The following is a 27,891-nucleotide window of genomic DNA, read 5'->3' on the forward strand; positions in this document are numbered from 1 at the left end:
CAGCCTTATAATTTTAGCTCTTATGCTTACGTCTATAACTCATCTTAAAGTAATTGCATGTGTTTTGAGAGTTGAGGCTTATTTATTTTCCTAATTATATCAGCACATGTTTTCTTAAAATTTTCCCTATTTTATTTTTGTAAGTATACTTGTTAAATTCCTTTACCACTTATTCTGTACTATATGTAAACTTACTTTTATATATTACCCTTTCATCTTATGTCCTTACTCACCTCACTTATTTATTTTAATAATTGTGGCATATTTTTTCAGGGTGTATTCAAACAATATTCTGTCTCCTTTCTTCCTATATGTGTTAATATGGTAAAATCTATTGAATCATTTCAAAAGTGAATAAGCCTTTCATTCCTGGGATAAGTCTCATTTGATCAAAATACATTATGTTTTCTACAGATATTATTCCATCCAATTTGCCAACATCTGCTAAAGAAGTTTGCATCTATGTTCATGAGGGATAGTGATCAATAGTTTTCTTCTAATGTCTTTGTCAGGTTTTAGAATCAGGTTGGCTAACTTTATAAAAGGGGCTGGGAAATATCCTATTCTTGGCTACAGTCTAAGAGTTTTTGTGGGCCTTTTATTTTCTTCCTTAAATTCTTTCGAGAATCATTTATAATATCTGTGCCTAGAGTTTTCTTTGTATATTCTCTTTGTATTTATGAGTTTGCAGTTATTTAGAACTGTTATTATTCCTTTGCTGGTTGTATTAAATGGATTTTTGGTTTTTCCATCAGTGAATTTGTCTAACTTATCTAAGTTCTTGAATTTATTGTTATATGCTTAATTGCATTATCTCCTTATTTATAATCCACTTTAATTGTAATGTTGCAGGATGTGTAGTTATGTCTTCTCTTTTATTTTTTTAAAAGATTTTAGGGCCACTTGGGTGGCTCAGTGGGTTAAAGCCTCTGCCTTTGGCTCAGGTCATGGTCCCAGGGTCCTGGAATCAAGCCCCACTTCGGGCTCTCTGCTTGGCAGGGAACCTTCTTCCCCCTCTCTCTCTGCCTGCCTCTCCGTCTACTTGTGATCTCTATCAAATAAATAAAATCTTAAAAAAAAGATAAAAGAAAAGATTTTATTTATTTATTTATTTAAGAGAGAGGGAGGACACAAGAAGGGAGGAAGGGCAGAGAGAGAAGGAGAAACAGACCTCTGCTGAGCAGGGAACCCAATGTGGTTCCCCATCCTAGGACCCTGAGATCCTGACCTTAGCCAAAGGCAGACACTAAACCAATGGAGCCACTCAGGTGCCCCTCATCTTTTTTATTCATATCCTGAGAATTCATGTTCTCTCTCTCTTTTTCTTCTCTCCCTCTTTGTTTTGCAACCCCCCAACCATCCCTTTAATTTCAAATAGCTTTGATAAAGATTAATCAATGTTTTTTAATCTTTTCAAATATAAACTTTTGGGGTGCCTGGGTGGCTCAGTGGGCTAAGCCTCTCCCTTCGGCTCAGGTCATGATCTCAGGGTCCTGGGATCGAGCCCCACATTGGGCTCTCTGCTCAGCGGGGAGCCTGCTTCCCCCCCTCTCTCTGTCTGCCTCTCTGCCTATGTGTGATCTCTGTCAAATAAATAAATAAATGAAATCTTTTTTTAAAAAGTATAAACTTTTGGCTTTGTTAGTTTTATTTATTTGATTTCTAATTAATTAATTTCTGCATTTTTTCTTCTACTTACTTTTTGTTGCTTCTTAAGATGGAAATCTATACCAGTGATTTGGACCTTTCTAATACAGATACTTAAAATAAATTATAAATAATAATAATAATAATATATTATATATAATATAGTAATAATAAATTATTATTTAAAGTTATACATTTCTTACTAAGCACATCTTCAGCTGAATCTTATACATTTTGAGTTTCCATTTACCACGATGTTTCCATTTACCACGATGTTGAAAATACTTTTCACTTCACCTAAGGATTTCATTCTCTTTGCAGAGGTTGTTTAGCAGTGTATTGTTACATTTCCAGATATTTTGGAATTTCACAAATAGCCTTTTCTTTCTGATTTGTAATTTAATTCCACTGTGTTTAGAAAATGTACATTGTATGAATTTAGCCTTTTAAATATGGAGAATTATTTTATGGCTTAACATTTGGTCTTAGGGAATGTTGCTTATGCCTTTGAAAAATATGTGTATTTTTCTGTTCTGGAGTGGAATGTTCCATAAATGTCATATTAAATTAGTTGGTAGTATTGTTCAGGTCTTTACTGATTTTCTGCTTGTTTACTCTTTCAATAAATAAAAAAGGAGTCTGAAAATTTATTATAATTAAAGATTTTTGTATTTCTTCTTTCTGTCTATAAGTTTTCATTTCATTTATTTTACTACTTGTTTTAAGTGAATACATCTTAGAATTGTTACATTTTATTAGGGAACTTACCCTTTATCATTATGGAATGCCCCGCTTTATTACCTAGTAAGATTCTTTGTCCTAAAATGTACTTTGTCTAATATTAGTATAGCTACATTATATTAAAAGTATTTACATAGTTTGTGCTTTGTTTCCATCCTTTTACAGGGATATTGTACATTTCTACTATTTATATTACATATTAAGTCTCTTTTAAAGTCAATATGATAATCCTTGCCTTTTTATTGTAATGTTTAGACCATTAACTTCAATATAATCAGTGATGCATTTGGGCTTAGAATTACCATCTTGCTATTTATTTTCTATCTGAATTTGTTCCTATTTTCTTAGTTTCTTCTTGTTGAATGAAGTCACTTTCTGTATTCTATTTTGTATCCATTATTGGATTCTTAGGATTAAGGGTTTTTTTTAAATAATGGTTATTCTAGGATTTACCTAGCAAGAACTTAAAAAAATATAATTCCATTTTCATTCCTCTCAGTATTTTTGCTATTGTTATAGTTTTACTCTTATATAGTAAACACCAATATACAAACTAAAGTAGTGTTATGATTTGCTTTGCTTTAAATCATTAGTTATCTTTATCTTTTAAGTAAATTAAAACTAAGAAAAAATTTTTTGTTACTCATTTTTTATCAGATATTCTGTTCTATAAATTCAATTTCCTCAGCCTCCCTGAGTTCCTCTCAGGAATTTTGTTTAGCCACATTTGGGTTCCTCTTCACTGCATCACATTTGAGTATTAGCACTATCTTCAGATCAAATATGAAAATAGTAAATCTCCCTGTTTTTTACTTCCCCTTTCTCACAATCCTGCTCTTTGTTTTACATATTTTGCCAACTTTTCTACTTATTTATGGGAGGATTTTGTGTCCCATACCTGTTATTTCTTTATGGGCAGAAATGGAAGTATCCAGTGAATTATTAATTTATATAATATACTTTTCTGTTCTAGAATTTCTATTTGTTTTCTTTTACATGTTCCATTTATTCTAATAGCTACTTTAAAGTCCTTTTCTCCTCATTTCAACGTCCATGTCATCTCATGGTCTGTATCTGTTGATTATTTTTTCTCTTGACCTTTGGTTGTCTCTTACTATTTTTTTACTTCTTTCTTCTTTTTTGCTATTGTTATTTTGTTTCTTTTTGCATGCTTAGTAGTTTTTTACTGCATACTATACATTGCAGATGCATACCATAAAATTTAGTGATCTTCTAAAGAATGTTGGGTCTTGTTTTAAAGAGAGTTATGTTACTAGCTGATCATCTTGATTTTTCGGGGGCTTGGATTTTACCTTTGTTAATATGGGACTGTTTATGTTTTGACCTTTTTCTCAGAGCAAAATCTCAGTTTGACCTTTACTTTCAAGTCATGGCCCTTAAGAGGCTTCAGTGAAAAGCCAAATATGTTGATCTCTTTTCCAACTTGATGAAATTTAAGGTTTAAACACAATTTTCTCTACAGTGAACATCAGCTGAAAAGTCTGTTCAGCCTTTTCAGCCTTCTGGTTTTTGATATTCACCAGATTCTTGGAATCTTCATTCTGCAGGTACTCTTAAGAGTTCATCTTATGATTAAGGGGGAGTTCATACAAAGATTTGGAAATATTACTTTCGTGTGGCTCTTGAACATGGCTTCCCAATGAAAATTTTCAATCACTCTGTCATCTGAGAACTGTATCCTCTGACACTTTATAGCAATATGACTGAAGTTTTCAATTTGGGTTCAAGCTGCCTAGCACTGTATGGTTTGAAATTTTTAAAGGAAAAGAAAGCCTCATAAATTCAGATTTCCCCTAGTGCATCTCCCTTCTTTCAAGAGACATATATTTTCAGTTCTTCCTGCTTTTATTTGTTTATTAGTATCTTTAATATATTTTTAAATGTTCTTCCTAGAGTTTGCATATTTTAAGAATATTTACCCAGAGTTTGATACAATAGAATGTGCCAGTCCCATTTCTTTCTGTTTGTTTTTTGAAATGATGCACATAGAGCACACTGCCAATTTCTGGGAAATTGTTTCTTTTTACAAAATATTTATTGTATATGAAGAGATTTAACATTCAACCATACTGTTGATTTTTTAATATTCTCCAAGTTTTTGTTCTTTTATATATTAAAAATGTTAAGGAGAAAAAGTTATAGTATTAACTTTCCTTTAAATTGCCTTCCCTTTCTTAATTAGTCATACAGACCGAATTAATTTCTTAACCTGAGGGGAACCTACAATCTTGCCCTTCTGAGATTTTCTAAAATAAATTGGAATAAGAAAGAAATACAGGTACACCCAAAAGGATTTAACTGATACACACACACACACACACATTATGCTATTTAGAAGTAAGCCCTTCTTACTTCTCTTACTTTTTCCCTTAAATGTTTATGAGACATATTTAAAGGGCACCGTTTTCTATGAAAATTCCTGCATAGGCAAACAAAGCTTTGTGGGTTTTTGTGTTTTTTTTTCTTTTTAATTGTCTATAGCAGTTGGAATATTTCTAACCCAGATTGTCAAGTATCTATATATTTCTTTACTGTATTTTCTATCATTTTTATTAGAAGTGTAATTCTCAAGCAAAAGGAAGTTTTTGGCTGTTGTTGTTTTTTGTTTGTTTGTTTGTTTGTTTGTTTTTTGTAGAGACTGTATGCATTGTTCACAATATTGGGGGGATTTATTGCACTTGGAGGCAAGTAAAACATTACAATAATACCATTTAACCAAGCTCATCTCATGTCAATTAAGAACTTAACAACTGTATAGTAACTTAAAAAAAGGAAAACTAACTTAGAGTGTTTTAAATCAAATAGAAAGTTTTATTTAAGTTTTCATTAGTTTAAAAAGACTGTTTTTAAATGGATGATTATTACTTTATTTTTTAGCATATCATAAAACTCTTTCCAAATTTTCTGTGAAGTTAAAAAATAATCTAATAAATGCTATTTCTATCTCCTATTTGTGTAACTAGAACATGCAGTATTCGAGATGTGATCAAATGGAATTGCACCACTTGGAATAAATGCATGCTCACATGTGCACACACAAACACACAAGCACAACTCAACACAGAAAATGCTGTTTATACTCAAGAGATTTATTTCTTTTTAATATCTACTGTTGTACTGAAGAAGCCTTTAAGTGTTTCTTTAATTACTCCTGCACATGACCTTAACATCTTGTCTGATAACATTATCTACACAACTGTTATTCCTTAGCTGAAAAGTGATTTAGTGATGGCTAATCTTTTTCTGTTTCAATTTGTGCTTTCTCTATTGTCTGTTCAGTACTAGAAACAGCACTCGAAGTGACTCAAGCTCTACCTCATTTCCCCTTTGCCTTAATTAAATCATGTATTGGCATTTGTTGTAATTTATGGCTGATAATTTTAGATTTGTCTTATGCCAGACTATGTACTGTTTCATCTATTCCTTCTCAGTTTTATTTTCATCCCAGAAAGTTCCATTAAGGGAATATTAAATAAAATATCATATAAATATAATAAATAGCTATACACATGTTTAAAAGCATTGTTTTTTGTCTGTATTTTCCACTGGTAAGATACTTTAACATCAAAGTGTCCATAGTTCTCCTATACCATTTTACTTACACACACAGAAATTCAACCACATACATTTACATAAGTAAGCATCAAAGATTATGCCATATAGTAAATCTACTTTGCTTTATAATTTTCAGTAATCTTGCTTAATAATATAGCTATTGTTTCTTTAATCATTTGGCCACTTAATGCTTACCTTATATAGTTGGTAACAATATGTGGAACAGCTGCAAACTTTCACAGTAATAGATACAATCGAATCTGATGTGTCTAATTAATTTTTAGTCCAACAAATTGGTTTTGTTCTTCATTACTCTCCAATGGGAGGAAGACATTACATTTCATTATATTTTTTGTCTGCAAGAACAATGGAGCGTTACAGGTCACACACATCCCTTGTCTATGCTCTAATTAGTCCAACTGACAACATTGTTTCAAATATACCAGCAACATAAGAAGTAGTAATACACCTTTGGTAACATAAATATTGCACATAAAACATCATATTTTATCAACCTTGTACACAAATGAAGGACAAGTTTTCTTTTCTCCTTGTTCAATAATGTGTTTATTTTCCTTTTGGTAACTCCTAGTAGCTATAAAAATCAGCAGGTATGTGTATGTCTTATATTGAAAATATGAATTCATTTTAAATATTTTTTATCTAAGTTTATGTATATAATAACTAAGGTCAGATAAATTGGGAAGATTAAGCAGGGTATTACATAAGTGAATCTGGGTTTTATATCTGGAATTTAACACAAGAGACATTTCAGAAATGGAATATAAGTATGTATAAGAAAAATGCTAACAGCTATAACAAAATAAAAGTTTTTTTTTTTCCTTATTCATAGTCCCATCTGATATAGATTAGCAGAATGGAGGTTAGGGTTTGTCTTCCACACAGTCATTTAGGAAACTTCGATCCTTCCAATCAATAGCTCTGGATTCTCTTACAGGAGTCAGAATGCTCCAAAGACCCCTTCTTTCTATTTAACATTAGCAAAGAGGGAGAATGTCAAGTATTGTCACAGTAGTGTGTGGGTCAGGTCTACAGGCAGTATGCATAATATGCCTATGCAGTATTGTAAGTCACTTTGCTGCACTTAACTACAAATGAGTCTAGGCTATGTTGGCTAAATTTCTGACCTGGAAGAAAGGAGAAACTGGCAAACAAGTCATCTGTGGTTTTCAAGACTCTTACATCTAGACAATTATAACTTACATCCCTGAAGTTCCTTGAGTGGCTCTTAAAGTAACCCTTACCCATACTTGGGTCATAATTTGGAGTCATCAGCCTCTTTACATACATCATCTTAACTAATACTTCCAAATATTTGAAATGGTGCTGTTGCCAACTAACAGAAACAGGTACTTGAAAAGATTAAGTCCCTTACCTAAAGTTATTGCTTATTTAAGTTGGTAAGTGGAAGAGATGATATCCAAACAGGAAACTTCAAAGACCATGTTCTTTCTACTATGTTATAATGCCATAATAACTGAAATAATGAACATCATACATGTGGTGTGATATGCTGACATTTGCCACTTACATTTTGATTTCAATTTATTTTTCAACTCTTTGATTTGTAACTGAAAGGATATGATATTGACACTACAAATCACTTAATTTCCTGTGTGTAAATATCTTAATCTTTTAAATACACACCTAAATATTTGCTTTTCAGTGATACTACAATTCCATAAGTTTTAACTTATTTGAAAATGTGGATTAAGATTTTCTTAATTATCTCTGAAAGGTCTAAACTGCCAAAATCATGACTATTTCTAGAGTAATATTAGACCAGATTTAAATGTTTATTTTAGTAACATAGACCTTAGAATTAGTATTAAAGTTGTCTTTTTTATTCAACTTTCAAGCAGATTTTCAAATTAGTTTAGTTTTATTGTACCTTTGTGTGGTATATATGTATATACATATATATAAATTATAGAGACTGATCTCTATGAAGCACATAATTGTCATTGTTTTATATGGTAGTTTTAATACATCTCCCAAAATTAAGGGTGTTTGATCAAAATAAGATCTTTGTTAGACTATTAAGGACAATATTAAATGACATATTTTTAAGCCAAGAACAGTTGAATTGATGCAGTGCTATAGAGGAAAGACAATTTGCAAACTTTATGCATGTTGCAGTTGCTTTATATATTTTAACGAGACTATATTAAAACATGCTTTACCTAGCTAAGGAAAAGTTGCTGTTATTTTGCACCCTAGTACTTATTTATAAGGCAATAAATCAAGAAGCAGTTCTGAATCTATTCATAGTAAACCAAAACATAAGGGAGCCATGTTCTTAATCACAGTTTAGGCTCATAATTTAACTCATCTTCTGAAACTTATGAAATGTACTTATCAATAATTGTGACATGCTCAGAGCACAAATATTACCTGCCTTTGTAGGAATTTTCTAATTTTCTATGTCTTTGGCATACCATGTTGTATTCCTGTGCTTACCATCAACTAAAACTACTATTTCTTCCACAGGGGGACGTAATGAAGTTGTCATTACTGAAAACAATAACAGTATTACTGAGCAAATCACTGATGTTGTGAAGCAGCCAGCCTTTATAGCTGGTATTGGTGGTGCCTGCTGGGTAATTTTGATGGGTTTTAGCATCTGGTTGTATTGGCGAAGAAAGAAGAGAAAGGGACTCAGTAACTATGCTGGTAAGAGACTATTTCTAGCTAAGAAAATATCCTGTTTTTAGGAGTGTGATGAAATGAAAGAGAGGGAATGGGTCTGAATAATGAGGAAGTGAATGAATGAATGAATGGATGTTGTAGCTTGTTTTAAACACCTGCTCTGTAAAATGCAATTATACATGTGCCTTAATGTATTTCTTTTCACCATATCACATTATGACTATAAGGCAAGCTTTTTGCTGTATCTCCAAAGAATCATAACAAGAGTACACACGGATAAATGTGTGACCATTTTTTCTCAACTAGTTCTTCAAAACACACACACACACGTGTGCATGTACACACACACACACACACACACTTACACACACAGACGTGCCATGAACCCATTATCTAAGAGGTGGATTTAGGCAAGATCATTTCTAACATGCTCAGGAAGAAAATATTTGAAATATAGCTTTTAGTATTTCAAGATGTAGATTACAATAGGAGCTGTCCTAGATGACAAATAAAAACAAGGAAAAAAAAATCTCATCAGATTTAATAAGACTGATGAAGCATGAATTAAGTGATTTACTAGTCTAGTCTATCTATTTCAGAGTGACCAATCAGCCTTTTAGAAAGGAGAAAAAGGAAAAGGAAAAGAAGCAAAAGAAGAAAAAGGAGATCCTAGATGTCTAGCTATTTGCAAAAATGTTTTCTTCTTAGAATCTGTGATAGAATTTCAAGGATGTCAAAACCTGTGGCCCTCCAAACATTTCCGAGGCAGGGAGGGAGACAGGAGAGTGGGTAGAAGTATCAAGTCAGTGATTTAAAGAATGAACTCAGTATTGAAGCTATGTTCAATAGCAACTTTAATTGCAATTCATTTTAAGTGTTTCTTCTAACAACGACAATCATAAAAATACGTTGTCTCCCAATATTTCACACTTTCTAAAATTTACAAGGGAACAATTTTAATTTCACATCATCCTACAAACACTTCAGAAGTTTTTGACACAGTGTATTCAATCTTCTATCTCCAGTTTTAACTTTAAGTTTAAATGTTTATAAATGTCTTAATAATGGATTCTGACAGAAGCTTTATAGTCTATTAAGCTTATAAGCTGCTCTAGCTTTTAGGCTTCTTAGCCACTGATGTCTAAATAGTGCAAAATAGAAGGGTTCTATACTTGGTTCTCTTGCTTGTGATTTGACAGCATTTACATATAATCTTTCTATTGTAGCATTGAGACTAATGTCCATATCTTATGAAAATTAAGGTGATTATTAACCATTAGAGTAAATTTCCATGACTAGAGAAAGCAGGACAGTGTATCCATTGAAAAGGGGATTCCATGCTTTGTGACTTGCAGTCATTCTGCGTTTCTCATGTCTCACTGATTGCTGGTGGCTTCTTCCTTGGGCTGTGTCATTTGACTGCTGTATCCCCACATCATTGAGGTGTTCTTTCCAGCAAGAGGTGCTAGGCAGTAACTAGTGTCAGAGTTTTGAACATTCATGATACTTTAATGTACCTTCTTGGTCTGTAGTCCACTGATCTACCTTCATTCCTTGTAGGCATTGTCATCAGCCCATCGGTTAAATCAATCACCATGTTACAGTTCATCTCTGTGATATACATATGAATCATGTAAATCATAGGGAAGAACTAATTTAATTCATTGTCTAGTTAGTGTTTATCCCTTTTCTTGATTTCAGTGAAAATAATAGAAGATTGACTGCTCTAGTTTCAATGCAGAATTCTAGAATATCCATATTTGAGGTGTTGCATTTTTATCTTCCACACTCATGTGCTCACTCCTATAAATAACATAGTTCTCATAACTAGTAGGTTTGTGCTTTTAGTAAAATTATGTCAGACAGATTTCTTTTTTCTTTTTCTTTTCCTTTCTTTTTCCCCCCATGGCAGTTTTTTGCAAAACCTATGCATTTAATTTGAAAATATCTATTGGTCTTTGAGCTTGACAAGTACAGTACATTTCCTATTATCATTTCTCATCATGATTGATATCCATCTGCTTGTAGAGAAACTCCTAACTCAGAAGGTGCTATGCCCTTCAAATATTTTGGAGTAAGGCCAAGCCAGAGAGCAGCCTTTCAAAACCTTTATACTTAATTGATAGATGCCTGACTCTCAGAATGGATTCACCTTCAACTAGTAATTTGCCTTCTAGCAACTGCTGTTCTCTTCTAGGTGAGAAGCAAATGAAAATCCAAACCGTAGGTAGCTAGCACTGCATATCTGCCTTGGTAAATTTTTTTACACATTTCCCTCCATATATATCCTATCCTCCACCTGTTAAAATGTTCATGTTCTTGTCCTTATACAACCTTTTAAAAAGGGGATTTTTAAATATGAATGATTAGTGGAGTATATATTATAGCTTCAAATTTCTGATATTTTATGCATGAACTAATGATCTATTTAAGAGCACAGAGATTTCATACAGGGCTATTTTTTTTCTTTCTTTGAAGTGTGTTGGAAAAATTATGGAGAATATACTCTATTTGTACTGGTTCTATTTATATTTTGGTTATCATAACAATTCTGTGGGAATCTTATAAATTTTATAAGCATGGAGACAATGTGATTTTACTCACAAAGTAAAAAGACTAATATTTTCACTTTTTCACTGCATGGTAATGTCTCTATGGTGTCCAGACTTTATTGTTAATTCATCAGAGCATTGGTAGTTTTTTTCCTAAATAAACAAAAAATCTACTTTGGGATAAGTATTTAGATTAATTTTATAACGTAAGATACTTCATTTATTTCAAACGCCAATTTTGCTCTTAGATTATACTTAGACAGCTGATGAAATTTACGTATATTAAGATATACATATGTATCTGATGCAATTCACATATATATATATGTATATATATATATAAATAGATAGATAGATATGCATTTTAATAAAGTTTGGCCAACTGTATGTAGAATTATAAAGCAGGTAAAATTTGATTTCAGCACTCCCTTTTTCCTACTTCATTCCAAATCTCTTCTTAACCACTAGAGGTAGAACAGGGAAGATTTTAACTAGTGGGAAGATATGTAAATATATTTCAGGTTAGAGATTCTAACTCTCAGCAAGATGCCTTCCACTCACTTGTGCAGGAAAACTCACTGACTTTTATTACAGATAATCTTTGGCTCTCTGTCATGTGGATAATTATATTTGAATGTCTAGAAGGAAGAAAAAAGGTGCTACTAGGTATTGATATTTTTCTTATATATCAGAGGATTTAAACATATTTATCATAAGACACTAGTGGAATGACACCTTATATTATAAAACCAACTATCAAGAATCAAATGCAAGCTTATATATTAAATGATCTCTGCGGGGTACCTGGGTGCCTCAGTTGGTTAAGCATCTGCCTTTGGCTCGGGTCATGATCCCAGGGTCCTGGAATAGAGCTCATGTTGGGCTTCCTTCTCAGTGCAGAGTCTGTTTTTACCTCTCTCTCTCCCCCCTCCCCGGCACATGCTCTCTCTTTTGCTTGCTCTCTCATAAATAAATAAAATCTTGAAAAAAATGATCTGAAAGGAGAATTTGGCTTGAACTATTTTGCTTCTTTACACAGCAGATAGTGGAGATTTCCCCAGGGCAATGTTACACATGAACTTCTTATTCAATTTTTTTTCCCTATTTATCCTTTATTTAGATTCTTCAGGCACAATCGCGTGCCATATCTTTGCACATGGTGCAAAGAAGGGCAGCTGTGACAAAAAAAGGAATCCTTATATCTCATATTCTGGGTGAAATGATTTTATACTTTCATTGAGCATCATACAATGTTATTTATCTTCTTCTCCATTGAGCACTAACAGTCTTCTTGTCACTGCATGTGAGGTTCCTGGCTGCTTGAATAATTCACCACCTGAGTTGTAGCATCAAATGACTGGTAAAAAGATTTGGGTGGGAGATACAGAGACCATTAGGTGATTTTTGAATCTAGAGTAAATGTTTGATCACATGTGTTAACAGTGTTTGTGAATAGATAAATGAATAACATTATGGAACTCTCATGAGGATTCTATGAAGCTATATTATATAGATAATATGCATGTTCATGTATATCCATTTTATAATCCTCACAAGGGTTACGTGACTCTTTTCAAACTTACATTGTTCACTGTTATTCACAATTTTTCATTTGTCAACTTTGTAATGAGAGTATATATATATATATATATATATATATAGATATAGATATAGATATATAGATAGATAGATAGATATAGATATATATATTTTTTTACCTGTAAAGGGGTGAGTGATAGTTTATGAGTAGTACCTTTGAGAATAACAGATTGTGTGAAACTCAGTAAATATCAAGTTTAATGAGTGAGCAAATTATGAAGTGCTAAACACTTCTTGCATAGGCTTCAAAAACCATCAGTGAAATAGAAATTATTTGACAAAACTATCCAAAGACAGCTAAAAGATTTGATGGAATTTTTATACTCTGATGATCTGGGCTGTGTTAATGCTTATTAAAAGAGGATTAATCTACATGCATTTTTGAGAAATAGCTTATCAGGAAAGGGAAGGAGGCTTGGCTAGCAACATTAAAGTTTCCATTTGGAGTAGGAAAATGTGGCCTTCTAGAGATAGGCACTGTGAAAGCTTCCTTACCTCAAAATGTCAATTTACCACATCACTATATTTCCCTTCCCCCTCAGTTCTAGCAGGCATGAGATTAGGATTAATCCTGTCAGATAATAGTAGAGGTACATTCTGTATGATGTAACTTGCAAAATCTCTTTACTTCATATCCTTTATAAATATTGCAATAAATTCAAAATATTTAATGCCATTCTTAAACACTTCAGGTTGTGGTATCTGTACAACTTTTTAGCTACATTAGCACTATCCAGTGAGTTTTCGGTAAAAACTTCTGTATGTTGTTCCCTGAAAGTTCTTAACTTTAGGTACTAGCAGAGACTCCTTCCTGGTAAAGATTCACATTTCTTTCAAACTTATCTCTGTTAAGCACAAAGTTATTACACTGTGATTATAAAAATGATGACTAGAGCAAAATTGTCCAACAACCTCTACTTCCATCCCTCTTGCTTTTAAATGCAAGGAAGTTCAACATTTCTTTGAAATGAAAACTACCTCAAACAGCTTTCAAATTGCTGTGGAATTTATTTTATTTTATTTTATTTCTACACAAAAAGAGAGACTGAAAGAAAGAGGAAGTAAGGATAGAAGGAAGGGAGGGAGGAAAGAGGGGAGGAAAGAAAAATGCTCATCAAAACACCAGATGTGACTTCTCTTTTCCTCATTCTAATTGCTCGTCCTTATTTCTAGTCTACTTTCCGTCTTGTGGTCTAATACGACCCAGTTACTTTGGGTCTACTTTTCAAAATGGAACAAATCTGTTTGGAGCATGGAATAAAAGGGAAACTTGAACATTCATCCTTTTTCCCCTTGTTTTCCGAAGACAATGAATCAATCTTACTATGATAAGAGTTGTTTTTTGTTTGATTAGTTTCGGTTTTTAGGTTTTCTTTTGTCATGGAAGCATACAAAATGGAGAATTTTCATGTATACCAAAGTCTGTCGATGGACCATTTTCAGTTGATCATGTATTTACATAATGTACTGTTCATTTTTGTCTCTGTACAGTTGGTATATAGAGGTACAAAGAGAAGTGTCATTATGGAATATTTTGCCAAAAGTGGTCTAGAAAGGTTTGAAAACAGATTTTAATGATTATGGTAACACAGAGAGAAACTGGATATGTCCTAAGTGCTTTGAAATTTAAAAGCATTTTACTCACAGTATGTAATTCTTAGTTGGTAAATATGACCCTTAGCTTAGTGTCCATATTCTAACATGTCTGTAAATGAATCCTGATTGTATTTTCCCAGTTTTCTATTGTGTTAAAATGCACGTAACATAAAATGTACTATCCTATTTTCAGGTATACAGATTGGTGTCATTAAATACATTCAAAATGTTGTGCTATCATCACCACCGTCCAACTCCAAAACTCTTTTCATCTTCTAAATTGAAATTATATACCCTGTTAACAATAACACCCATCTCCCCACTTCTCCAACCCCTCTCAACCACCTTTCTACTTTCTGTCTCTATGATTTTGACCACTCTATTTACCTCATATTGGTGGAATCATATAGTACTTGCCTTTTACGACTGACATATCACTTAGCATGATATCCTCAAGTTTAGCGTATGTCATAATTCTCTTCTTTCATAATAGCTGTATTGTATGTATACACAACACTTTTCTTGTCCATTCATCCATTTATGGTCCCTTAGATTGCTTTCAGGTTTTAGCTGTTGTGAATAACATTACTTTAATTCTTTGAGACCTAGGTTTCAATGCTTTGGGGTATAGACTCAGATGTGGAATTTCTAGATCATATGATAATCTTAGATTTTTAATTTTTGAGGAACCACCATACTGTTAACTATTTTCCACTATGGGTTCACCATTTTACATTCCAACAGCAGTGCACTAGAGTTCCCATTTCTCTACATCCTTGCTAACACTTATTATTCTGTCTTGCATGGTAGCCATCTTAATGGATGCGAGGTAGCATCCATTGTAATTCTGACTTTTGTTTTCCTAATGATTAGTGATGTGGAGCATCATTTCAACTGCTTGATGGCCATTTGGATGTCATCTGATAAGATTTTGAGTGTTGCCTTGTAAGTTTAAAAATTTTACACTTAAAAAAATATATTAGGGGCGCCTGGGTGGCTCAGTGGATTAAGCCACTGCCTTCGGCTCAGGTCATGATCTTAGGGTCCTGGGATCGAGTCCCACATCGGGCTCTCTGCTCAGCAGGGAGCCTGCTTCCTTCTCTCTCTCTGCCTGCCTCTCTGCCTACTTGTGATCTCTGTCTGTCAAATAAATAAATAAAATCTTTAAAAAATATATATATATTAGTTTATTTATTTTAGAGAGAGTGCTAGGTTTGGCTAGCAAACCCTGAGGTACCAAATGAAAAGATTACTCCAGACCCCTAAATAAAAGAAAGGAGAGAACGAGGGGACCAGACTCTCTAATGGCAAAAGGTCCTGAGCCAGGCTCAGTCTCCCCTTTAATTGCAGGTCTTATCAATACCTCAAGTAGGAACAGAAAAACAGAAAGGAATGTTAGGCTTCAGTAATCAAGACATATAGATATGAGGCAATGCATGATGCAAACAAAACAAGCAGTGTTTGTGTCATGTGTATGGGCTAAGGGAATGATGAACATGTGACCATAAGTTAAGAGTGTTTTTCTTTTAAGTTAAATATTTACACCCTAGATGAAAGCATTGAGCCACAATAAAAATCTGGCTGTTTTCAGCTCAGAAACTTGAAAGGAAACCCAGAGCTGCAGCACTCCTCCTTTTCTTTTCAATTGGTCTCACCTCAGGAGCCACATTTCACTTAAATCTTACCTATCCAGGCACTCTGAATCCCCACAGAGAGAGAGAGAGTACAAGTGGGAGGGACCGAGGGAGAAGGAGAGAGAGAATCTGAAAGCAGACTCCTCACCGAGCCTGGAGCCTGAGGCAGGGCTTGATCTCATGACTGAGATCATAACCTGAGCCAAAACCAAGAGTCAGATGCTTAACCAACTGGACCACCCAGATACCTCTAAACTTTACATTTTATGAATAATTTACCATTGATTAGTATGTAAAAGTTAAGTGCAACTCAATTTTTGTGCCTCAGCTTCAGTTGCCCTCCTTTTCTCTGTATCACTTACTAGCAATAATGGAAAGTTCGAGTGGGGACGAAAGCACATCTAAATTAGGAGAAATACTTAGCTTCTTTCCACCTATCTTCTAAGCAGCACATTTGAGGTGTAGCTCATCAGTGCCTGCTTATTTGCATATTCACAGTGATATTCACAACATTATCTTAACTCTCTTAGTAGAGTAAAACAATCACTTGATAGTCCATTAAAAAACCACATAACTAGAAAGTCACATCGGATGGAAAGCTAATTAGCTGTACTGTTTTCACATTTTGTGTGCATATTTTTTCTTCTAATCAGGGCTTTATTTCACAGCACTAGTGCTCAATTTTTTAAATTAATTGTTTCAGATTAATTCTTCTTTTGTTGTTGTTAAAAGTAGTTATTAGTGGGACCCGAAGTGGTATGGACCACTGCTGATTCTTGATTCCTGTCATTTAAGCAAACTTGTCAGGAAGCAGAGTTGTGATCAGTATTCTTTCATCTTCTCTGAGGAACTGTCCATAGCAAGCCCTGGGCAGATACAAAGGATATGTCAGAATTGTTTTATAATGAATTTGAGATGGTGCCTGAAAAATTGATAAGTAAGTACACTTCAGGTGCCAGCCAGGTGTTCCTCAAAGCACTACCTCCTGATAGACCCTGGGAATCATGATCCTATCACCTAATTATGATATCCTGAGAGATGTGTCATTAAATGATCTTAGGGAAGGGAGTGGGGAATTGCATATGTAAATTTACAAAATTTAAAGAGCTATCATATTTCATAGCAAAAATTTGAGGAATAGATGAATTATGGAGAGATTATTCAAATTAAAAAGTATTTATTGTATGTATACTTTAAGTAACAATATATCCTCTTTAAAATATGAATCAGTTCATAAAACTTTCTTTTAATTTTTTCTATACTTTTTACTCATTAGGAAATCATGGTAAATATAATCAGTATTTTCCAAAGATAAGACATGTTGGGGAAACCTGGATGACTCAGTCATTGGGTGTCTGCCTTTGGCTCAAGTCATGATCTCAGGGTCCTGGAGTTGAGTCCTGCATCAGGCCCTCTGCTCAGCGGGGAGCCTGCCTGCCTCTCCCTCTGCACTTCCCCCTGCTTGGGTGCATTTTTTCTCTCTCTCTCTCTCAAATAAATAAATAAAATCTTTAAAAAACAAACAAAAAAAAGACATGTTGGATTCACATCTGTATAATTTTTTTTCTTAATTTTTTGTTTTGTTTAGCTTTTTTTATGTTTTGGGGCTCATCACAGCAAGTGCACTCCTTAATCCCCATGAACTATTTTACCCCTCCCCTCGCAACCTCCTTCCCCTGCCCCATAACCAGAAGTTTTTTTTCCTTCATCCCCAGGAATTGGTTTCTCTGATCTGTATTTATTTTAGTCAGAATTGCTATTTTGCAATCCGTGAACTTCTAAACACCAAAGTTCTAATTAACTCATTGAGTGGCAAAATTTGATCCATGCTAATGTGGAACTATCATAGACTTTATCCCACCAGTCATGATTTTATTATATTTTATTGTGAACACATTAAATAACTTTGAATAGAGTTGCTGACTTGGATCCTCTCTAGAGTATGCACTGGATTACCTTTCTGAGATCTGAAACGTTTTGAATTCCAAACATATTGGGCTACAAAGATTTTGGATAAGAAATGATGGATCCACCCAGATATTTATGTTCTTTGGCCAATCCTTGAAACCCACTTTTTAAAATGTTAATAGCTTTGTGGAATGGAGTCTAGTGTCTAGAGAGAGGTCTTCTCCAGGTATAGCTCTACGGAATGCTTGTTGATATGACCAATAAGTTCCAGAGTTTTATAAAGGACTTAAGCTTTTGCAATTATTACATACAATTTGAATATATTTCGCATCAAGTATTTGAAAATTTCATTTGGGTGGAATTTTTGATGATAAAACAAAACACTCAACACAGTATTCTCTATTAATTATACTTTATGTCTACTGTAATTGTAGTTGTTCAACTCATAGTGATTTAATGGTGTCCCTAAAAGGATCTGTGATGATGAGGACTACGTCATCAATCAGTACCTGTTTCTCTTTTCCACTGGCAGGATGTTATTACCTGTTTGAACTATTCCGTTTCAATTTCTGTTATGTGCATTTTATGTTGTGCTTTCTAATTAGGATACCCACATACTAAGATTAAAAATCGCGATTTGATAATCCCCCATTAATGCATGTTGACCTTCCAATGACACTATATCTACCAATTGTAACAGTTTTTGATATCCAAACACAAATTGCCCTTTTGATTTAACCATACATTTGGCTTGAAGTATTTTTAAATGTCTTATTAAAGTTGGAGCAAATGATGGCTTTGCCCTGGGCCAAACCACGGCTTCTTATTCTCTGTACAATTATGTTAATTATATTTTGTTAAAATTCCCAGAGGCCTCAGCTCTAAACTAAGGACCAATATGTAGTTGGTATTAATCGTAATTAATATTGACTACTTGTGTGTGTGTGTGTGTGTCTTTCTTTTTTTTTAACAGTTACATTTCAAAGAGGCGATGGAGGACTAATGAGCAATGGGAGGTATGCTAAGGAGATTCTTTTTTATTATTATTTTTAATCAGGACTGGGGAAACTATAGTAAGAGACTATTATTGTAATAAACGATCACTTATAAGTCTGAGAATTCTAGGAGGAATTAAATGGCTTACCACAAGGTTTAATGATCTATCTGTTGTGCACTTTAGAGGAATCAAGTCCAGATGTTTCATATCTCCCAGATGCCCCTGAAGAAATTAGTAGTAAATATCACAAGGAATGTGTTCATTTGTTAGCAGGATGTTTATTGCATTAATTAGACATTAGCAAATGAAGTTGCTGTTGTTTAAGACTCCTTATTGGCTCTCACTAAATTGCTGTGAGTGAACAATTACACATAATCGATCACAAAGTAAATGATTCATGGATGATGAATAGGCTGTAGATTGATAGGACTGGATTCCACAACTTTGGATACTCAATTGAAATTGATAAAAGCTGATAACAAACCCATATATCCTCATCTATTTCCCCTTTGCCAATATGGAGATTGTAATTAGGCTCTGGTAATAACTTCCAATCTCCCATTTAATCAATATTTTAGCAAAAAGAGATTAGGTCTAATGAGAGCTAGTGCATGTAGCAAGTAAGCAGTTGGATCTTCTTATTGCAGTTGCCATAGAAACACATGTTTCTCTTAGGGATTTCACAGAAACGGTCTATCAAAAATAAAGTGCAATGATTATAGATGTTGCTATTTCTTTGTAAATATGCTAATAATCTGGAAAGGAATCAGAGTCCCATCTTTTATATCAAAAATGAGAATTCTTTATTCAATATGATGTGAGGGAAGTTTTTCTCATTGATTATACTCACATGCTGGATCAGATCACAGTGAATCGTTAATTACCTTAAAATCTTTAGTATACCCCTAATATCTCACAACTTAGAGAATTTGGAAATGTGCTATTGATGGAACAATATAAATACTGTTCATTACTTTCCTTCAAGTTCTTTGCCTCTAAATCAAGCACGAGGGCTCATAACAGTGGTTACAGCCTACAGGGGACAGAAAAATATGGGGACTGTAGGAATGGAGGAAGCAATAGCCCAAAGTCCTGGAGATGGCTGACACCAAGCAGTCACCCTGAGCAATTGTTCCTTTGAGGTGCCAATTTATCATCAAACCTTGTTTCGGGATCCCGCTGTGTTACCAATTCCCACCAGTTTCAAGGCAGACAACAGAATTCATTTGGATGTCAGCAGAATCCCAGGCAGGATGCTTCTGCTTCCACTGACAGGCTATATATAGTCTTAATGAACTACGGAAGTTCCTTAATTCTTGAGAACCTACACTTTTTAATTGAAGTGAATTAAAATCTTCTTAAATTCTTTCATCTATTTTAGTGTAGGAGACAGGTGTCCAAATCTCTCAGTGAGCTCCACCGATTGATTTCCTTTTAATTTCTGTTTCAGCCGTCCTGGTCTTCTAAATGCTGGGGATCCCAGTTACCCATGGCTTGCTGATTCGTGGCCAGCCACAAGCTTGCCAGTAAACAATAGCAATAGTGGCCCAAACGAGATTGGGAATTTTGGACGTGGAGGTAAGTTGTGCATTCAAAACTTTGTTATCTGTTTTCTTGGCTTTCCTAAATGTTTTAAAAAATACATAATAGAGAGTATTTTCTTCCACAGTTAAAATTACTAAAATACATGTACTAACAGTGCTCTACATTCACTAAATATTTTATGTAAGACCATTGTGTCTATATTACTTTGCGTAAGACTAAGCTTTAAGGAAGTCATTACTAACCAAGATGGCAAATAGTCATAATACAGTTTGGCTTTAGGACTATTAGCACAAGATTAGTAAAATCAGAAACTATGCTGCTAAGTAGGGCTTGTGATTTTGGAATAGTCATTTCTGTTCTCTACATGTCATTCAACATATATTTATTAACTATGTCCTATGTACCTGGCATTATGGCAGACAATAAAAATAAAATATCAACATAAAGAGAGATGGTCCCTAACCTCATAGGATGTATGCTATAGAGATTAGACCACATGCTGAAGCAGAACTTAAATGTAGTTCTACCATTGATAATTTGTACCCCAAATGAAGGACGAAGAGGTGCTAGGTAGCTGATATACTAAGGTCTCCAAAATTTGGTGCTAGGGTTCTCTCTGTAGAAACAAAATTTGACCTGCTATAAATAATTACAGGCTCCCTACTGCCACTTTTTCATCCATTCAATAGGAAAATGATGGATTTAGAGAAAGATGGGACTGGAGAAGTCTGTGGTCCCAGTGATTAGTTTGGCAAAAATATGTGAGTTTTCCATTGGTAGAAACTTGTGCAAACAGTAATGGACTGGCGCTGCTTTGCCAGTGCCTAACATGGAAAAGCTGCCTGTTGGGAATAAGAAAGTTCTATGAATGGAGTGTCATTTAAGTTGATATCTGAAGGAGAGGTAGAGATTAGTCAGAATTGTGGAAAAAGTGTGTGAAGAAATGTCTGTATCTTAAGGTCTAGAAAGAAGAGAGGCATTGACCTATTTGAGAAATGAATGAATTTCCTAATGAGTATAAAGTACAAGGAAGCAGAGGTAGTAAAAAAAAAAAAAAAAAAAATTTCAGAGGGACAGATAATAGATGACCTTCTAAGATATACAATGATTTTAAACTTTGTCCAGAAGGTAGTCAGAAGGCACCAAAGGATTTGTTAAGAGGAGAACACCAAAATCTAAGTACAGAGTTAAGTCATCCAGATCACTGCCAGGTGGGAAATGGAGTTCGAGTAGAAAATGGGATGATTAATTAGGAGAGCAGTGGTATAATGCACAAAAGTATGGCTGAATCTGCTAGAGGGTTTCCACACCTCTGCGTGGGATTAACGATGGAGGAGACCCAGGGCTTGGCTAACCTATTATAAGCCTCAGTGGTGAATTTCACAGGCATAAGTGTAGAAATAGACTGACTTAGAAGAATAATCATGGACACTGGCATTTTTTTTCTTTATGGGTAGAATCCCAATAAATGTTTGAATATAATTAAAATAGTATTTCAAATAATAAAGCTACTAACTATAGCTAAAGTCTTCATTTTGTCAATACCAACTTGAAGGAAGGGCACTCTCTCCCAATCTCCAGATAAAATACAGAAAATAACAATTCCCCCATCATAGGTATGTAATGAGGATTAAATGGATAATAACACATTCAGGTTTAACACAAAGCTTGACATACAAGCAGTGGCCAGCAGGCATCAGTATAGTAAATGAGAAAACAAAACAAAAAAAAGTTGTATGACTCCTCAGCTTTTTGCTTGCCCTCTGTAATCACCTGTTTAAGATTCTTATTCTCATTTGTCCAGAACCTGTTTAAGATTCTTATTCGTCCAGAACCTCTGAAAGTGGCTGCCTTCCCCCATGACCAAACTCTGAGCCCTTCAATTACAGGCTGTGACTTTATCATGGATAGGTCTATAGCTGAGCATCTCCTCACCGGGAGAGCGGAAGACTCCCCTCTACGCTACCCAGAATGATTTTGTCAATACAAATTCTGTTCTGAAGGCTTTCATCAATCAAGGATTAGATCAGTCTTTTACTGGCTGTATTTGTATTTGATTAGTACACCATTCTCTATAGATCAAGAAATGAATGCCTGAAGTTGGGGAAAATGTTTTGTTTGGGTTTTGTTATTTTTCAGTTTCTAGTGGGCTACAATAACATCGAAAATGTCTCAGTCTAATTTAGTCAAAGGGTACATTTCTAGATTTTTCAAGATTTTTCTTCAATACCCACCACAGTTTTACGATATGAAATAGTTCACAGGGGAACATCAAGGCCAAGACAAGGTTTTTGCAAGGCTTACTATATTTCTTTTCAGTGTCATAGGCATTGTAAGCATTTACTACGCACCAGATATAGGTAGGCTTTTTTTGTACATTATATTTCATCTCACTGGCATAATAAATGTAACATAAATAATAGATAATCATATTTATATTTTAAAGGACAAAAAACTAAGGTTTATTGAAATGAATAACTTGAGATCTAGGTGTAGAAGGCAGATCTAACACATTTTAAAGCCTCGGTTCCTTTATCTACACTGTTCTGCAGTCCTCTAGGTAGGATTCACGTGTATGATTGTGTAACTACAGTCACTTAAAAGAATTATTGTGGATACTGAGATTTCCCTTTCAAGAATGGAATACTAATACATGTTTAAATGTAATGAAAATAGTATTTTGAATAATAAAGTTACTAATTATTGCATAAGTCTGTCTTTTGTCATTACAAACTATAAAAGATTCATTTAATCATTCAGCAAGTACTTACCCTCTGCAAAACACTAGGTGAGGAATTATGGAAATCCAGACATAAATCCTTTATGTTCCTCTTCTTAAGTGTCTTGGGTCTTAGGATATGTTACAGGCGATAGTCATTCATTCGAGTATATCAGGCAAAAGAAATAAGTGCACAGATCACTCTGGTGCTGAAAACTGCAAAATGAATCATGAGTAGTTCTTCCTAGAGGGAAGGGTGTCTGTAATTCAGAGGTTTAAACTCAAATATCAACAAGTGCCAGTCAGCCCAAAGCACTAAGGAAAGGTTGATGTGGACAGTGGGAAGTGGGAACTAGAAGGTCCTGCCTAAAGATGGCAGCCGCTATTCAGGTCCAGGCTGTTGGAGGAGGGCTGGCTCCGAGTTCCAAACCATCTGATATTATAGGATGATTCCCCACATCCAGATATTCCTGTATGATCTTCTAATATTTCAACGTTTGGATATAATTCAATTTATTTTCCAAACATGGAGGAGTGATCCAATGATAGCTGGAGGACATGGGCAGCCTCCACATCAGTATAGAAGCACTTAGACTTGAAGGCTGGCTAATTTCATCCAAAGGGGAGAGGCAGATTCTTTTTCTAGCACTCTAACCTCAGTTGTTGCAGGATAACATTCTGTAGGATTAGGTCCTCGGACATCTTTTTTTCCATTTTTAAACATCTAAACATGCAACCATTTCAAAAGCTCACAGATTAAGTGGCTCCCAATCTAAACTGAATGACTTAGAAGGCCTCAAGTTCAAGGTGTTGGGAAGTTGGGACCTGTGCCGGACACACATGTCTATCCACTTAATATTATCAGTGGAAGATGGTAGATGTGGCAGAAACAAAATTCTGAAAATTTCCCCAGAGTGAAGGATCTGTTTTCATAATTCTGATACATTACTAAATATTAAATGCTTTTGAGAATGCAAATGATATTGACATTTGAGGATGAAGTATACTTTTTTATTATCCAACTTTCGTTCTTTTTTAAAAAAAGATTTTATTTATTTGACAGATAGAGATCACAAGTAGGCAGAGAGGCAGGCAGAGAGAAAGGAGGAAGCAGGCTCCGTGCTTAGCAGAGAGCCCGATGTAAGGCTTGATCCCAGGACCCTGGGATCATGACCAGAGCTGAAGGCAGAGGCTTTAACCCACTGACCCACCCAGGCGCCCCTATCCAATTTTCTAAGTAGTTTATAGGTAAAAGCAAAAAGGGCCAAGAAGGAGTTATGGGATTCTGAAATCCAAAACCAATTTTACTTGCTTGTACAATTTTGTGAAATATTATATGTTTGAATATCTTCAACAATTTCACTGATATGCACTTAAAATATTTACTTCAATAAAATGTGTATCCACTTACTTATAAAGCAAGTTAGAATTCCAAACTTTAGAAAGATCTAAATTATGAAGTGTGCAAAATGGATTATAAATGTCTTTCTATTGCTAAAGAAGACATTTGAGCTTTTGTAAAATGCAAAAGCAAAATTAATATTTTTTATGAATCTTTATTTTGCATACAATTGGGTATCATCAAACCTAAAAATTTGAGGATATTTTGACTAAGTTTCACTTTCTGCATTTTCTTGTCATGATAAATTGGTTTTAGGAGGAAAATAATTTGGTTTATTACTTATAATATTACAGTACTTTAACTAGTTGAAAATTTCCCATAGTACAGAAATCATTGACTATCTCAAGTCCTCTGATGTATGGCTTTCAAGACATAGATTGTTAAGGAATATATACTATAATTAGATTCACTTTTAACTCTACATGATTAAAAGTATGTCATTTAGTGTTGTTTTATTTTTTAAATATTTATTTATTTTAGAGAGAGAGCAAGTGTGAGGAGGGGTAGGGAGGGAAGCAGAAGTAGAGGGAAAGACCATCTCAAGCAGAATGCCCATTGAGTGCAGAGTCTGACATGGTTCTTGATCTCACGATCCCAAGATCTTGACCTGAGCTGAAATCACAAGTTAGAGGCTTAACCAACTGAGCCACCAGGCACCCTGGTATTGTTTTTTTGTTGTTGTTTTTGCTTTTTAAAAATCTAGTACCTTTCTTCTAAAAAAGGAAAAAAAATAAGAGATCGGGAGGGAGGTGGCAGTTCTGAATTATAATGCATCATGTAAAGATAATTCAGCACGCCAAAAGATAAAAGGACTGATTGATATTCAGTGTTGTTACTAAAGTTTAATTTTACTCTTGCTGTATTATAACTTGAAACTATAATTCTCCACTTCTAAGAGTTAGTAGCATAAATTAAACTCACGGATCACTCAGATTGCTTTTTCTATAGTTAAATCCTGGTGTATTGTGAAAATGACTTATTCATGAAAATTATCTTTTGTTACCCAAGAAAAAAAAAAAGTTCCTACCATCCGCTCCACTCCATACTGGAACTGTGAAATCAAATGAGAGAAATAGCAAGCTGGAACTTCAGAAAAATGTATCTCTTAGTTGGCTCGTGTTGTCTAATTTTGGACAATTTTGCATCTATTCAGCCGCTCTATTCTCTGCCTTTGGGGGTAACGCGGAAAAAGATGTTTTCAATCCGTAACTGGTAGATTCGCTTTTATTATTTCTTCTGTAAGGAGCTAACAGTCTCATTGGTTCTAAAAACGGGATGCACAACTGAAAGCATTTTTCAGTAGTGAAATAGCCCAAACCTCTCATTCATGGTTGCAGAAAATGGGGGAAGCGACGTGGTAAGCAGCGAGTCGTGAAGGACGAGCGGGAGGCCTGCCTGTCACCGACGCTGATAGCTTGGCGATGGCTGTACATCATCTACCCTTCATTGACTCATAAAGCCCATCTCAGCTGAAATGCAAACGTGCGGCATGACACGTTTATTTTTCATCTTCAGTCCTGATAGTTTGGGGCTTCCTGTGCATCATTAAATTGTCTCATTTCCTCACATTCCCCACAGATGTGCTGCCGCCCGTTCCAGGCCAAGGGGATAAAACAGCCACGATGCTCTCGGACGGAGCCATTTACAGCAGCATTGACTTCACGACCAAGACCACTTACAACAGTTCCAGCCAAATAACACAGGCCACCCCATATGCCACCACACAGATCCTGCATTCCAACAGCATCCACGAATTGGCTGTGGATCTGCCCGATCCACAGTGGAAAAGCTCGATTCAGCAAAAAACAGACCTGATGGGATTCGGATATTCTCTACCTGATCAGAACAAAGGTAACAATGGTGAGTCAGGGTCTAACACCCCGAGGAGTTCTTTTCATATCATTTGTGCATGAGATAGAAATTAGTATTTGTTGTTCAGTTTAGTGACTCATCACCAGGTTCACTACCTAAACTAAAAAAAAAAAAAAAATATTCTTGGCATGTGTTCGGTACCTTGCACAGTCCTTCCCACCGCCACCGCCACCACCACCGTCACTGCCACCACACACCAACACCAATCGGTTTCATCCTTTTAGCTCTTTTTTCAGTAGAGTGGTCAGTAATCCATCTCAACTTCCATTAGGCAGGAGAGGCGGAACATTCCTCCACTGTCCCACGACATCTGCTTCTGAGTTGCTAACTGCATGTTCTGCATGGGCTTGTGCTGTGAACTAATCACATGATGCCACTATGACCTCTGCCCTTTAACCCTTAGCCTTACTTTACATCCCTGACTACCGATTGGCTGAGGGATTGTCTAATAGAATGCCACACAACCAGTCACAGGATTTCAGCACCACCAGCTCTCACAACAGCTCAGAGAGGAGTGGCAGTCTCTCAGGTTGGTCTCATCACAGTAAGGAGAAATATTTGTTTGTCACCAGCATATGACCTGTGTTCCTAACGACCGTGAAGAAATACTGAGTCACAGCTCACTGTCAGGCATTTATCTTTCAGATGACAATAGCAGTTTATCCTAATGAAATCAGACTTTGGGAAGGGGTGGGGGGATAAAAATCCCTGTCACTCTTTATGTACTAAGTGTGCAACACCATATTGACTGGAAAATTATATGATTTTCCTATTATTTAGGAAAGAACAGATGAGTTTGATCTGCCTTGAACCCTATCTAAGAGCCAAGAGAACTTTATAATAAAAAGATCATAGGGGAAAGTCAACTCCATGACATGGGCAACAAACGATGAATTCAGCTAAAATGCAAATTATTCGGGACATTTTTCATAACAATCGGATTCCGGTGATGTGACCTATTTTTGGACAATGTTTCCAAAATATTATGGAATAGGATTTATTATCTATTGAATGATATTTAGAGTATGGTGCTGCTACCATGCTAACCAAGGATGTTAATATCAGACATTATTCCTCACACTTAATTTCCAAAAAAAATTTCAGTCTGTATATGGACAATTCTTTCATGCTGTAGATGTTAATATATATTTGACCTGTATCAGCCAAACCTACAATCTATAATATAAGTATTGTATAGCACATATCAGGACAGACTTTTACCGGACAGAAATATATGCCTGTCATAATGAATAGAACTGATACTCTTCAAGATCCTCACCTCTAAAATAAGGAGGTCGTAGTAGACACATTCTCCCTTTCAACCATAACATGTACATCATGTAACTGATGATTTTTATCAGCACATTTCTAATTGATTCCATGACCTTATTTGCTTATTTTTTCATATTAATGATTTGCCATTTTTTCTGATG

General features: G+C 34.8%; 1 protein-coding gene across 22 annotated transcripts in view; it reads left to right on the forward strand.

The window, feature by feature from the left end:
* The window catches only part of ROBO2 (roundabout guidance receptor 2), a 1,685,112-nt gene that overhangs the window by 1,612,436 nt on the left and 44,785 nt on the right, over positions 1-27,891 (forward strand). For 11 of the 22 annotated variants that reach the window (XM_045088214.1, XM_045088211.1, XM_045088213.1 and 8 more), the window contains 5 exons: positions 8,476-8,658; positions 18,897-18,939; positions 20,371-20,498; positions 26,165-26,446; positions 26,862-26,987. In XM_045088214.1, coding sequence (XP_044944149.1) covers positions 8,476-8,658; positions 18,897-18,939; positions 20,371-20,498; positions 26,165-26,446; positions 26,862-26,987 — 762 coding nt within the window. The remainder of the gene's footprint in view (positions 1-8,475; positions 8,659-18,896; positions 18,940-20,370; positions 20,499-26,164; positions 26,447-26,861; positions 26,988-27,891) is intronic. The other 11 variants (XM_045088215.1, XM_045088221.1, XM_045088220.1 and 8 more) reach the window with 3 other exon arrangements.

Source organism: Mustela putorius, unplaced genomic scaffold (genome assembly GCF_011764305.1).
Source record: "Mustela putorius furo isolate JIRA1106 unplaced genomic scaffold, ASM1176430v1.1 tig00003834_pilon_pilon_pilon, whole genome shotgun sequence".
In the NCBI taxonomy this organism is placed as follows: Eukaryota; Metazoa; Chordata; class Mammalia; order Carnivora; family Mustelidae; genus Mustela; species Mustela putorius.